This window comes from Lepisosteus oculatus, chromosome 7 (assembly GCF_040954835.1).
Source record: "Lepisosteus oculatus isolate fLepOcu1 chromosome 7, fLepOcu1.hap2, whole genome shotgun sequence".
Taxonomy (NCBI): domain Eukaryota; kingdom Metazoa; phylum Chordata; class Actinopteri; order Semionotiformes; family Lepisosteidae; genus Lepisosteus; species Lepisosteus oculatus.
The window spans coordinates 36,305,246-36,317,784 of NC_090702.1; the positions used below are offsets into that span (position 1 = coordinate 36,305,246).

At 37.5% G+C, this 12,539-nt stretch overlaps 1 protein-coding gene across 5 annotated transcripts in view; it reads right to left on the minus strand.

The window, feature by feature from the left end:
- Positions 1-274: 274 nt before the first annotated feature.
- Positions 275-12,539, minus strand: part of tbc1d22a (TBC1 domain family, member 22a) — a 218,954-nt gene continuing 206,689 nt past the window's right edge. For all 5 annotated transcript variants that reach the window (XM_015352687.2, XM_015352685.2, XM_006633433.3 and 2 more), the window contains one exon: positions 275-2,436. In XM_015352687.2, the coding sequence (XP_015208173.1) occupies positions 2,308-2,436 (129 nt within the window). In that variant the 3' untranslated portion in view covers positions 275-2,307. The remainder of the gene's footprint in view (positions 2,437-12,539) is intronic.

The window sequence follows — 12,539 nt, forward strand, 5'->3', positions numbered from 1 at the left end:
GATGAGCCTATTTGAGAGGAAAGCAAGTGAGATATAAGAACATGGACAATATATTACCATGCAGTCAAGTAGTGATTAGATATTCCTGTCCACTATCAGATGGCCATTTTAATACAGCCACAAAAGAACATTTAAGAGACAAAAGAGTTACACATGAGAGTTAAATCAAATTAAAAATGTGATGTGAATACTTTCTGACAGGAAAACATTTTGAAAATGAAATTACAATTTTCTTTGCAAAAACAGACAGAAATAAAGATTCTTCTGACAACACTTTTTTTTCCAGTATTTATTTACACGTTGTTCATTTGTATTTACAAATCTTTGTCTCACTTTTCATTGCTATTTACAGGTTTTACTTCAGTTTTGAAAACACACCTTATTTTTTAATGTACTTCAGTAAGTTTGAGTACAAAAATTAGAGGAATCATGTCTCAGAATGTGGTATCCACACTATTACATTTTACATTGCACTATGACAAAAGAACAAAGTTTGGGTAACAGAATGGTCTACCAAACAAATTCTGATGCAATGCTCCAATTTGAGCACAAGAGCCTGCCGTCATAACTTAATTCACCTTGAGCACTGTTCCTAGGATTACTTAAAATGTGGTAAATATGAACTGTCAGATGTTATGTAAAGGCTTTGTATTGTTTTTTACAAGATGCTTTGTAACCATGATGCGATGTTGCTGCACTGGAAAATAAGACAAACAGCAGTACAAACAAACAAAAAAAGTTATGATACTTTGTGGACCTCATTTGGAAAAACAGATGAGTTGCAGATTGTTGATGTACTGATTTTCATGTTTAGTCTGTACAGTCACTTGTTGTAATAAAAATAAAACAAAAGGTTAACTGATACTGTTTAATCAAGACGTTTTATTATGGCTTAGCAAATGGTTGTTTGTTCTTAAAATTCTTCCAGTTTGTTTTATTTTGCAAACATCATTATACGTTTAAAATAAATATCTAAGATGTAGAATCCTCATGTTAGGCACAACATAACTTTATGTAAACAGTATATAAAAAGGAAAATAAGAAGGTTGATCTGAATAATTGATTTTATTACAAAATGGAAAAAAATATATTATTGTCAAATATAAAGTGGGGAATACTAAATTGTTAAACTGGCACATAAAATAAAAGCCTCTAAATGGCACAAAGAAAGAAAAAAGAATAAAAGGCTATTTTCCCATACAATTTAGCACTGAAAACATTAGTGTCTTGAAAACAAGATGCGCCCAATACACACATACACACTTTCTGTACTTTAAAACAGCAATGGGTTCATGCAGCTACCATAAGTTTTAATCTTGGTTGATAAATTTGTAAGAAAATGTATATTCACTTTTAACTAGCATACTTACACAAATAGTATACACATAACATTAACAAAACTCTCAATCCTTCACAAACTGAAATTGTACAGTCACGTTTAAGGCAAATTTAAGACGTCATTACATGGTAAACACTAGGGGTTATTGAATTAAATTTTCTATTGGTCTTCTACAAGATGACATAGACTACCACAACAATATACATTCAATAAAAAGGGTGAAAAGTTTAAACCTGACTTTTCCTGAGGTAGTCTTTTTGTTATGAAGTGTCATCAAGGTATTTGCCTAGTTTAGTGAAGGTGAAAGAAATCATGACTTCCATCACTTACGGCTTATGGGACACTTCTTTATTGCCTAATAAGCATATTTTGCATTTACAACCATTGCTATCTTTAGATCCAATGGTAATATAATATATCTCTATAAAGGTGTGTGCATATACACCTTCTTCTTGACCTTTTTATTTCATTTTATTGTGAATTGTGCTAGGGGCATCATGGTTAGCACTTGTAAGCTGATACAGACTAGTTACATTAGAGATGAGCAGTGCATTTTTTAAACTTCACCAGAACAGCAAACCCTGTTAAGTACAGCAGATGGTAGGCCTTAAATTAAGAAGCATTTACACTGTCAGAAAATTGCTTCAGTTAATCAGTAAGCGTAAAAAAAAATACAAAAAAAATGTTTTCTATGTAGGGACACTATATTATCATTTGTCTGTGTTTATGGGCTTTTTAATATACTTCTTTACTACCATTTTGTAAGTCAGATTAATTAAGATGAGTAGAAAGGAAGAATATGACACTGGAGTGTGCATATTTGTAATATCAAAGAAAACTGTAATTGTTTTAAGAACTGTACACTGAATCCAAAAACCACGCTTTAATCTCATTATAGCTGTGAAGTTGGAATAAACTAGAAAAAGAAGACTTTAATTCAGTAGTTCTTTCACCATTTTAATTGAGGCTCATCTTTTGTAGTGATTTGGTGCATCTGCAAATGCGTACTTTAATCTATAAGCTTCTGCCAGGAGAACACTGATTTCCTCATTTCCCCAGTGCATCGTAGGTAGATTCTGCAACAAGATCATCAGTCCCTATTGAGAAGACAAAACAGAAGTTGATTAGCAAACCAAATAAAACATATACTACACACCCACATTCTATATGCGAGACTTATTCAATGTTTGGGTAACAGAATTGATGTTACACAATAATCATTAAAATTGCAAGAATAGAATCTGTAGTGGGTAAACTCCCTAAACACTTTGTGTGGGGAAAAATGTATCTACAAATGTTTTAGATTAAATACACCGCTCATCTTGGCAAGTGTGTTTGGCACAGGTTTGAGTTTGACTGCTATATTGGTCCAGAGTTCTTCATGGACAGCAAAAAAGTCTCTCTTCTTTTTTATTATCCAAGTTCAATTAAATAGGAATCCATCAACAAGATGCCCTGATCCTTTAAAAAACTTAAAAAAGAAAAATATGCTTGCTTATGAAATAAACATTATGCAGGGGGTTGAAAATAGATGCTGTAAGCTAGTATCTACATACATATGTAAACATATACACATTTCTAAAGCAATGCATTAGCTTGCACAAATACCTAACAACACACAGACTATTCCTCTAATATTACAGTGGTTTCAAATTCTGGCTAATAAAGCTTTTAATAGTATACATATTTTTTTCAGTAGTTATTAACTATAATAAACATAACTGCAAACAGCAGTCATTAATGGCTAAGTAGATATATAGCATCTATTTTCATTAGATTATTATTAATATTATATTAGAAAGGTCAATATTAGTAAAACATGGTTTTTGATACATCTCCCAAAATAACCATGACCCTCAATAAGGAATTTCTACATTTGAGCTTTGATAATTGTCAGAGGTCATAAGACCAATGTTTTACAGCAGCATATTTAAGGGTCAACAACAGTCTACATGTACTAAACGTATATCTCAAAATACATGCATATTAAAACACATTTCAAATTGGTTTGGCTTAAAGAAGCCATGATTTCTAATGTATCAACTTGTTTACCACAATTTTGAAAGGGAATCTATTCTAATCTATGCATACTAAGGTTTGTTCCAATCAGACAAATATTCAGAGACATTTTAATTTGATTTAATTTTTTGGCTAAATCAAATATGGGTGGAAAACTGTGTGCCCAATCCATCTGTCCTGAGCAAGTCTAATTTAGTAAATTATGTAAATATTGTGCACCACGTTTCAGAGTTGAACTTTAATTTGTTTGAAAGAAGCCCATAAAATTTCAAACTTATACAATTCAATCTAATGTTACAGCCAAACCATGTGAGTTACTGGTATATTTTTCCTTGTGAAACAACTTTCCATATGTGTTTATAATAATGCCAAGAGTTTTCATATGGGGGTTTGAATTAAAAAGTATTTGAAAATAATGTGTAGGAACAAAAATTATAACCCAATGTACATTCAATTCCTTTCTTGATCCCCTAAAAATAATACGTTTTATTAATAAGTGAATTTCAAAAACACATCTGTACAAAGACACATATCGAACACAAAACCAATGTAAAAAGAATCGCAACCCATGCCGCAAATAAAATACATTAAGATAAATAATTTAAAAAATTGAGCCATGAAGATATATCTAATAACAGCCAGTTAAAGAGTCTCTTATGCATCTGGGAAGGAACTTGGGAATCCCGGTGCTGTGGTTCTGTACAAGATGAGTATCACATAATTGTGTGGAGCCACATCTGGATCAATAAAATTCAGTGCTCTGTATTTAAGCAAGACAACACAAACATCAACTCTATGTTTCTGCCACAGGGAGGGCAGGAGGGGTGCCCAAGTGAGTCCTTTTAAAACTAAATGATGGCTCAGCCACAATTGCACTTAGGTGCAAAGATAATGGTATATTATGACAATGCTCCCCAAAGACAATGTATATATAGCAAAACAAAAAAAAAACAAACAACAAAGTTGAACTATTACACACACAAAAAAAACAAACCCTTTCTCTAAGAAAGAGGTCAGGAGTTCTAGCACACTTACAGATGCAGCCATTCAAAGTGCGCGGAACAGACACGTACCGGAGGTAATTGGCTTCGGCGTCACGCATTGTGACGCACGATGACGCGCGGTACCGCGGTACGTGATGGGTTGACCGACAGGGGCACTCATGGTCCGTTGGTCTGTCGTAGAAAGATTTACAGTAAACGTCTTTACTGTGCCCATTTTAGTATTGAATATTTATATGGAATTTTACCACTGAAGGGAAATCTTAGTAGCTGAGCATAAAAAGAATAGGAGCATACTGTAGCGCGTGTGAAGGCCATAAACGATATTAATTTTGGAACATAAACATACAGTTTATGGCTGGTCTTGGTACTTTAAAGAAAAAATACATACCAGTATTCCATTTCTCCCTAAACATTTTAAGCATCAAAGTCTTTAACTAACGAGATACCGGAGTCAACAAGCATACTTTTAGAATTTGATTAAAAGGGAATATAATATGGAATCGCGTATCTAAAGAAATTAATAATGATATAATAATATTCATGTAGCGCAACACAAGAATAGTACACGCTGTACATTGTCTGTTGATAATGTTTCTGTAGTGCTTTTTCAGCACTCTGCATGTGACCTTGCCGGTGGCACTGTGGGTTAGGTTTCTGACTCCCATGTCACACGGTCTGTGATCGAATCCCACTGGAGCCATGACTTCTTTTTTTAACAAACATTTCTTTGAAAAAATGAAACGTTTCCCTTGGTCAGAGATTAAATAAAACCTCACTCGCACCAAACAAATTTATATTTATAAATATCTCAGACTTGCGGAGTTAAAGCAAGTTAAAGCCTTGATTTTATGTATCCCCTTTAAAAGTGGAATCTCAAAGCAAAGTAAATACCCGACACTGATTGTACCCATCTGTCATGCTAATAAAGCACCTTGAATTGAATTGAATTGAGGGAGAGAGGGGGGAGGGCGAGCGAGAGAGCCAGGACAGACAGGCAAATAAGATACACTCCACAGACATTCACAACAGCGACATATCATAAAACGTTTGCAAATATAGTTAAGTTATTACTTGGTTTTCAAAGTGCAATGAAATACAATATTGTTGTTGTTGCTGTTATTGTTGTTTTTATCCTGTAAAGCATTTTGAGAAACCACCTTTAAAGGCGATATATAAAAGCGTTGAATCTTACGGAATGTGTTCCGCTGGGGATTCAAATTTTTTTTTAGTCGCGGATCTAAGGAAATAGCAGTATAACTTTGTTCATGCACAAACAGTGGCATGTTACATTATTAATTTGGGTGTCTCTTCTTGCCAGAAAGCTCTAAATTGCATTTTGAGTGTGGTTTTTGACTTTTTCTAAATTGCAACCCATAAATAAAGCTGATACAGTTTAGACTTTGAATTATTTTAAACTGTATTACAGCAGCACAATGGACAATGCAACGTAAATTGCAAAAATGCACTTGGAATCTGTCCAAGCCCTACTTTGTCAGGCATTTTCTTTTACTGCAACGGACATAAAAACTCCCTTGCTTTTAACAGAGCGTTTCATAATTTCTAACTACGCAAATTATTTAAACTGCGACACTTATCATTCATTCCATTCCATTATCAGTCTTCCATTTCTCCCCTAACATTTTAAGCATGAAAGTTTTATGAAACGGTAACCAAATATGCGATTGCTGTATAGAATGAATTTTAATTTAAAACAATTATTTAACACGAAAATTAAGCTGTTTACATCTTCCGCCTGAGAACAGTCACCCGTTGCTACCCAACGCAGAAACACAGCCACTAAATAGCAAAGAGAGGACATTAGCTAGCCAATATGATAAAGAAATAAATGATTATTTTGTTTATTTCTTTTGCACATCTATTTGAACATTTCCATTGATTGTACAAGCACTTGGAAACTGTCCAATCCCTAGTTCATCAGGCATTTTCTTTTACGCTGCGGGCATTCTCCCGGTCTGGCGCCGGTCTGTGTCTTCTAGGATATAATGCCAGCGAACTCTTGTTTTTATGTCCACTATGACAGACAATCTCCTTTGCTTTTAACCGAGCATCTAACCCCTCTGATTGGAGAAAAAAGACGTGCTGGTTTGCTATACATACTGTACCAGGAAGATGATTTATTTCTATTCGAAACATGTATTTTTAAAGTTTAAAAGTAAAAACCTTACAGCATACACAGATTTCTAAACTGATCGTTATCTTTGTCTTATCCATAATAATGTTCACCGCTCTGTCCAGCAAATTAATAATAAACTTTATTTTACATAGCGTTTTAAACGAATAAGTAATTAGATTGCTCATAAACCTAATCACTTTTTCTACATAAACACAGCGTGATTGCTCTCTGAAAATGCTTTTTCTTTTTATTTAGGCTCAGATTTCAACTATAGATCGTATTATTATAAACTTTCTTGGAAAAATGTATTTTATGTAAACCATGTTTGCTATTAATTCATTTAGGGCTAGAATATGTTCATTGTCTTCCAATCGAGTCGAGTTGGCATTAGAAGCTTGCCACGCCCGGACTGTTACACCAACGCATTAGCATGTTAAAGCGATTTCATTGAGGAGCCTAGCTTTCTTAACTAGTAAGTACTTTACTTTCTTGGCTTTGGAGGGGGGAGGTGTCTTTCGCTGGAAATCTCGCCCCTTCTACTTTGAAAATACCTGTGAAACTGGTTTAATTCGTCACAGCCAGCACTCCCGCAGAGAGGGGGGTTGTACTCGTTAATGTCTTTGCCGGAACACATCTTTATATCTCATTTTGTATTTCTATAAAAAAATAGTTTGCCCAGCTTAACACTATTGTTGCTATTGTTTTTATCCTGTAAAGCGCTTTGAGGAGCACAGCTTTCTCACCACTTAGATTACTTTTTGATACCATCCTTACACAAAGCAGAAACTTCTTGTATTTTCTGATGACATACAAGTGGAAAGATTACAGATTTTAATCGTCTTTTTTCTGAACCAGGGAAAATCTGATCATGTTTCTCTATAACAATAATAAAAAACTTTATTTTACATATCACCTTTAAAAGTGGAATCTCAAAGCAATACAGTAGATGTAAACCGCAGATTACAAAGTAAATACCCAGACAAACGCAAACACATTTTTAATAAAATGCTTTTATTCATTCAGCAGAGAGAGAGCGTAAAACCTGGGCATAACAGCTGTTCCTTTTCCTGATCACTCGCTCTCTGGATAAACGTCTCACCTGTCCTGTTCTCTGTTTTCCTAATTTGCTGATTATGCCCTCTGTGATCCACTCCTGCCCTCACACCTAAAGAAGACTATTTAAAATTTATTTGCGCGGTCCATTGTGCAATTAACCCTTGTATGTGCTGTCCTTAAGGTGATATCACATAAAGGTAATATGTAAAATAATGTTTTTTATTATTGTTATAGAGAAACATGATCAGATTTTCCCGGGTTCAGAAAAAAAGATCTAAAGTATACTAGTTTGTCAATAGTATACTTTTAATACAGTCTTTGCTGTGCTCAAGAGGATCTTTGTGATATTTCGAGCTCTGGTTGAATGATAAGTGTCGCAGTTTAAATAAATTTCGTAGTTGGAAATTATGAAACGTTCTGTTAAAAGCAAGGGAGTTTTTATGTCCGTTGCAGTTTTTTTGAATCCCTGGCGGAACACATTCCATAAGAATCAGCGCTTTTATATATCGCCTTTAAAGGTGGCTTCTCAAAATGCTTTACAGGATAAAAACAACAATAACAGCAACAACAACAGTATTGTATTTCATTGCACTTTGACAGATTGTCCTTCAATCAATTGTTGACTTTTCTCTCTTTACTACTGAACTTGTTTGGATTGACTGAGCTCCGTTCTGTACCACACAATGATCCCCCCAGAGTCTCTGCCCCGGGTGATTTGGTTTTTTTTTGAGAGAGGGTAAAAAACTCTCTCTCTCGCTTGCCCTCCCCCCCCCTGTGTATTGTCTGTTTTTTTTGTGCTGTACTTTGACAAAACAAGGCTCGCCAGATAATATGAATCGAAACCTGTTTTTCTAGCTTTTAAAGTCGTGGCATGTGTAAGCGGGAACACATCATTATATCTTACATATGTAAAATACATAATATAGCTCCCAAACAAACACAAACGTGTTTTTAATAAGATGCTTTTATTCACTCATAATCCAACAATTTCAGGAAGACTAAGGGAGGTCTGGCTTTTTTTCTGGAAAACCATAACTCTGGTCTTGTCCAGATTGACTGTCAGCACCCAGGTTTGACAGTGCTGCTCCAGCAGTGCCAGGTTCTGCCGCAGCCTCTGTTCTGTGGGTGACAGCAGGACCAGGTCGTCTGCAAACAGCAGGAACTCGATTTCTGTAATTAATGCAGATCAGTAAATCAAGGGACAAAACAATTATTGTGCCCGGCTCCTCAATGGGCTTTGACGTGCTAATGCGTTGGTTTAACAGTCCGGGTGTGGCAATGTTTTTTATTATTGTTATAGAGAAACATGATCAGATTTTCCCCGGCTCAGAAAAAAAGATCTAAAGTATACTAGTTTGTCACTCTTCTCATCCCCTCTTTGCTAAATGGCTTTTGAATAGAGTCACATGAAGAGAGAGGTGAAACAGCCCTACACAGCCCTGTCGCAGTACACAAATATAATTATATCTTATTAATTTCTTGAGATACGCGATTCTTTTAATATAGTCTTTGCTGTGCTCTTGGGGATCCTTGTGATATTTCGAGCTCTGGTTGAATGTGTCGCAGTTTAAATAATTTTCGTAGTCAGAAATTATGGAACGCTCTGTTTATGCCCGTTGCAGTTTTTTGCATATTTCCATATTATATTCCCTTTTAATAAAATTAAAAGTATGCTTGTTGACTCTTGTATCACGTTAGTTAAAGACTTCGATGCTTAAAATGTTTAGGGAGAAATGGAATACTAGTGTGTATGTTTTCTTTAAAGTACCGAGACCAGCCATATACTGTATGTTTATGTTCTAAAATTAATATCGTTTATGGCCTTCACACGCGTTACAGTATGCTCCTATTCTTTTTATGCTCAGCTACTAAGATTTCCCTTCAGTGGTAAAATTCCATATAAATATTCAATACTAAAACGGGCACAGTAAAGACGTTTACTGTAAATCTTTCTACGACAGACCAACGGACCATGAGTGCCCCTGTCGGTCAACCCATCACGTACCGTCATCGTGCGTCACAATGCGCGACGCCGTAGCCAATTACCTCCTGTACGTGTCTGTACCGCGCACTTTGAATGGCTGCATCTGTAAGTGTGCTAGAAAAAAACCTTTTTCTTAGAGAAAGGGTTTGTTTTTTTTGTGTGTGTAATAGTTCAACTTTGTTGTTTGTTTTTTTTTGTTTTGCTATATATAAATTGTCTGTGGGGAGCATTGTCATGATATACCATCATCTTTGCACCTAAGTGCAATTGTGGCTGAGCCATCATTTAGTTTTAAAAGGACTCACTTGGGCACCCCTCCTGCCCTCCCTGTGGCAGAAACAGAGTTGATGTTTGTGTTGTCTTGCTTAAACTTTGTACTTTGTACATGTACTTTGCATGATTGGAAACAAATGCGTGATTGCGAAATGCTGTGGTGTTACTTTTACAAAGACGGTCAATGAAAAAAATAATGTGGACCAGGGCAATACTTTGAGTTTACAGCTTGTCCAAGGTCATTCATTATTAATACTATTAGTAATATCTTTGTTAAAGACTTTGATGGCGACAACTCAAACATGAGAGGTTGAACTTTATTAGCTCCACCTTGCGGAAATTCCGGATACTATTATTTTGCTTGCGGTATTATAGGAGAATTTACGGTAACTAGCGGTATTTACCGGTAACTCGGGGTAGACTGCGTAAAGCGCACCGCAAAATAATGCGGTATCGCCCGCGCATTTTAGCGAGACTAAAACCCAGTTAGATCTCTCCCCCCTTCCTAAATAGGTACCAATAAGCCCTGCCCCCTTGGACTGTACCACTGTTACAAAATTATGGAGCTGCATTTCACCCCAGATAAACTAATTTCCCTAACATGGGTTTCCTTCTTTCTTTTAAAGAATAGTGTAAACAGAATGTACAAAAAAAACACCAACCCTGAATACATTTCACTTATTTTTTACCTACTGTGAAAATGGTACTTCCTTTAACGGAAGATGTGCGCATGCACCACTCCACCCCACCATACCAGGAAGTCAGAAACCAACACGGAAGAGACAAATAGACAGAGTGCTCTCTCACACAGATAAGTACAAATAAAGAGAAACCGAGTTTGTGTTTGTGTCTCTTCAGGTAAAAGAAACGGATTTTGAAATAAGAGGTGATAATGTATTGCGTGCATGAAAATAGGAAACTGCTAGCCAAGCCCCGAGTGTGCACCCTCATGAGCTAGCTAGACTACAGGAAAGTGTATGCGAGATTGTGTGTAACTCAAGATGGATAATGAGTGTCTTGTAATGTACTGTCTGCGGACGGTGACAGAGATCCCTCTGTCACATTACCTCCCTCCTCTTCAAGATTGACGAAGGTCAGCAATCGAGATAAGTAGTCCGCAGTGATGTTCATCTTGCCAGCTTTGTGACGAATTTTAAAACAATATGGTTGTAATGCTAAGTACCACCGTGTCACCCTAGCATTATGATCTTTCATGGTCTGCAACCAAGTGAGTGCTCGTTGGTCAGTGTTCAGTAAAGCATTTGCTGTCTGACCATTAATTAGAACAGAACAATTTGCAAAACTGCAAATATTCTCTCCTCCTTCTTCCCATCCAGGGATGTCATCCTCTCTTGGGACATAACAAAACCCAGTCAGTTTTGGCTTGTGCACTGGACAGGTGGATGCTTTATGTCCTGGCTGCTGGCAATAAAAACAGACCAGGCCCTTACTGGTACCATGCCAACTAGGGTCCTTGACCTCCCCCTATGCCCTCCTTGCCTCAACAGAGCTACCTCTGGGCTCTTGATTATCTCTGGTCCTTCTTGACACAGAAGATGGATGTCGTGGAGGGCCCCCTTGTCGCGCGTTGATATATTGTAGAGCCAGTTTAGCTGCTGTCAACCCATCGGCTGGCTCATGTTCTTTCACCCAAGTCCTGGTGTCATAGGGGAGGACATGTAGCAGCTGCTCCAAAATAATGGCCTCACCAATCTCCTCTTTGGAATGCTGTTCTGGGTGAATCCATCTTCTGTACAGACCCCCTCAGGCGGTAGTAGGTTTCCGTAGGCATTTCTCCTGGAGAAACTGTGGCCATCCTGAAGTGCTGTCTGTATGTTTCTGGGGATATGTCAAATTTAGTAAGTAGCACCTCCTTCAGGTCACTGTATATGTTAGATCGGTCCTCATCCATGGCACTGTAAGCCTCCAAGGCCTTGCCTGTAAGCAGAGGCACTAGCCGACAGGCCCACTCCTCCTCTGGCCACTTCCAGGTTCTGGCCATGCGCTCAAATCGGAGTAGATAGTTTTCAATGTCCTTACCTTGCTGGTAGGGGGGCATCTTAGGTTCTTTACGGAACATGCCCTCTGCTGAAGCATGTGTAGCAGACATGGGTGTTGACCTTGGTGGACCCTGGTCCTGACCCGATGTCACTGCAGTGCGTTGTCATGGTGCTGGTGTAGGAAGAGCAAGCTGTGGACTTTCTGCTGTCTCCATGCTTCCAGGTGTTGCTCCCTGAGCCTGTGATGCCGGTACAATCCTGGGTACAATTAAGATCTCTTGAAGGGAGGTTTTAAGTCCACGTAATTCTTCAAACAATCCCTCCTCTCTCTTTTGTTGCCCAGACAGAAAGTCTCGGAGCAGGCTCACCATCTCCCCTTGAGGTTCTGTCTTGGACGCATGTCTCACACCTGTTACTTGTTGAGAGGTGACTCTAGGTCTAGCTCCCAGCTCTTCACAGCATTCTTCTTCCTCTGATGAGGCCACTGTGTCCCAAGGCTCATCTGCTTTGAGCTGTGGCAGTGCCTTTCCCTGTGAACGCAGGCCCAGGCCTGCACGTTTTTTCCAGTCTTGCGGCTAGCCATCCCACTGCTGACACCAAAATGTCACAGGGAGAGCAGGAGGGGTGCCCAAGTGAGTCCTTTTAAAACTAAATGATGGCTCAGCCACAATTGCACTTAGGTGCAAAGATGATGGTATATTATTGACAATGCTCCCCACAGACAATTTAT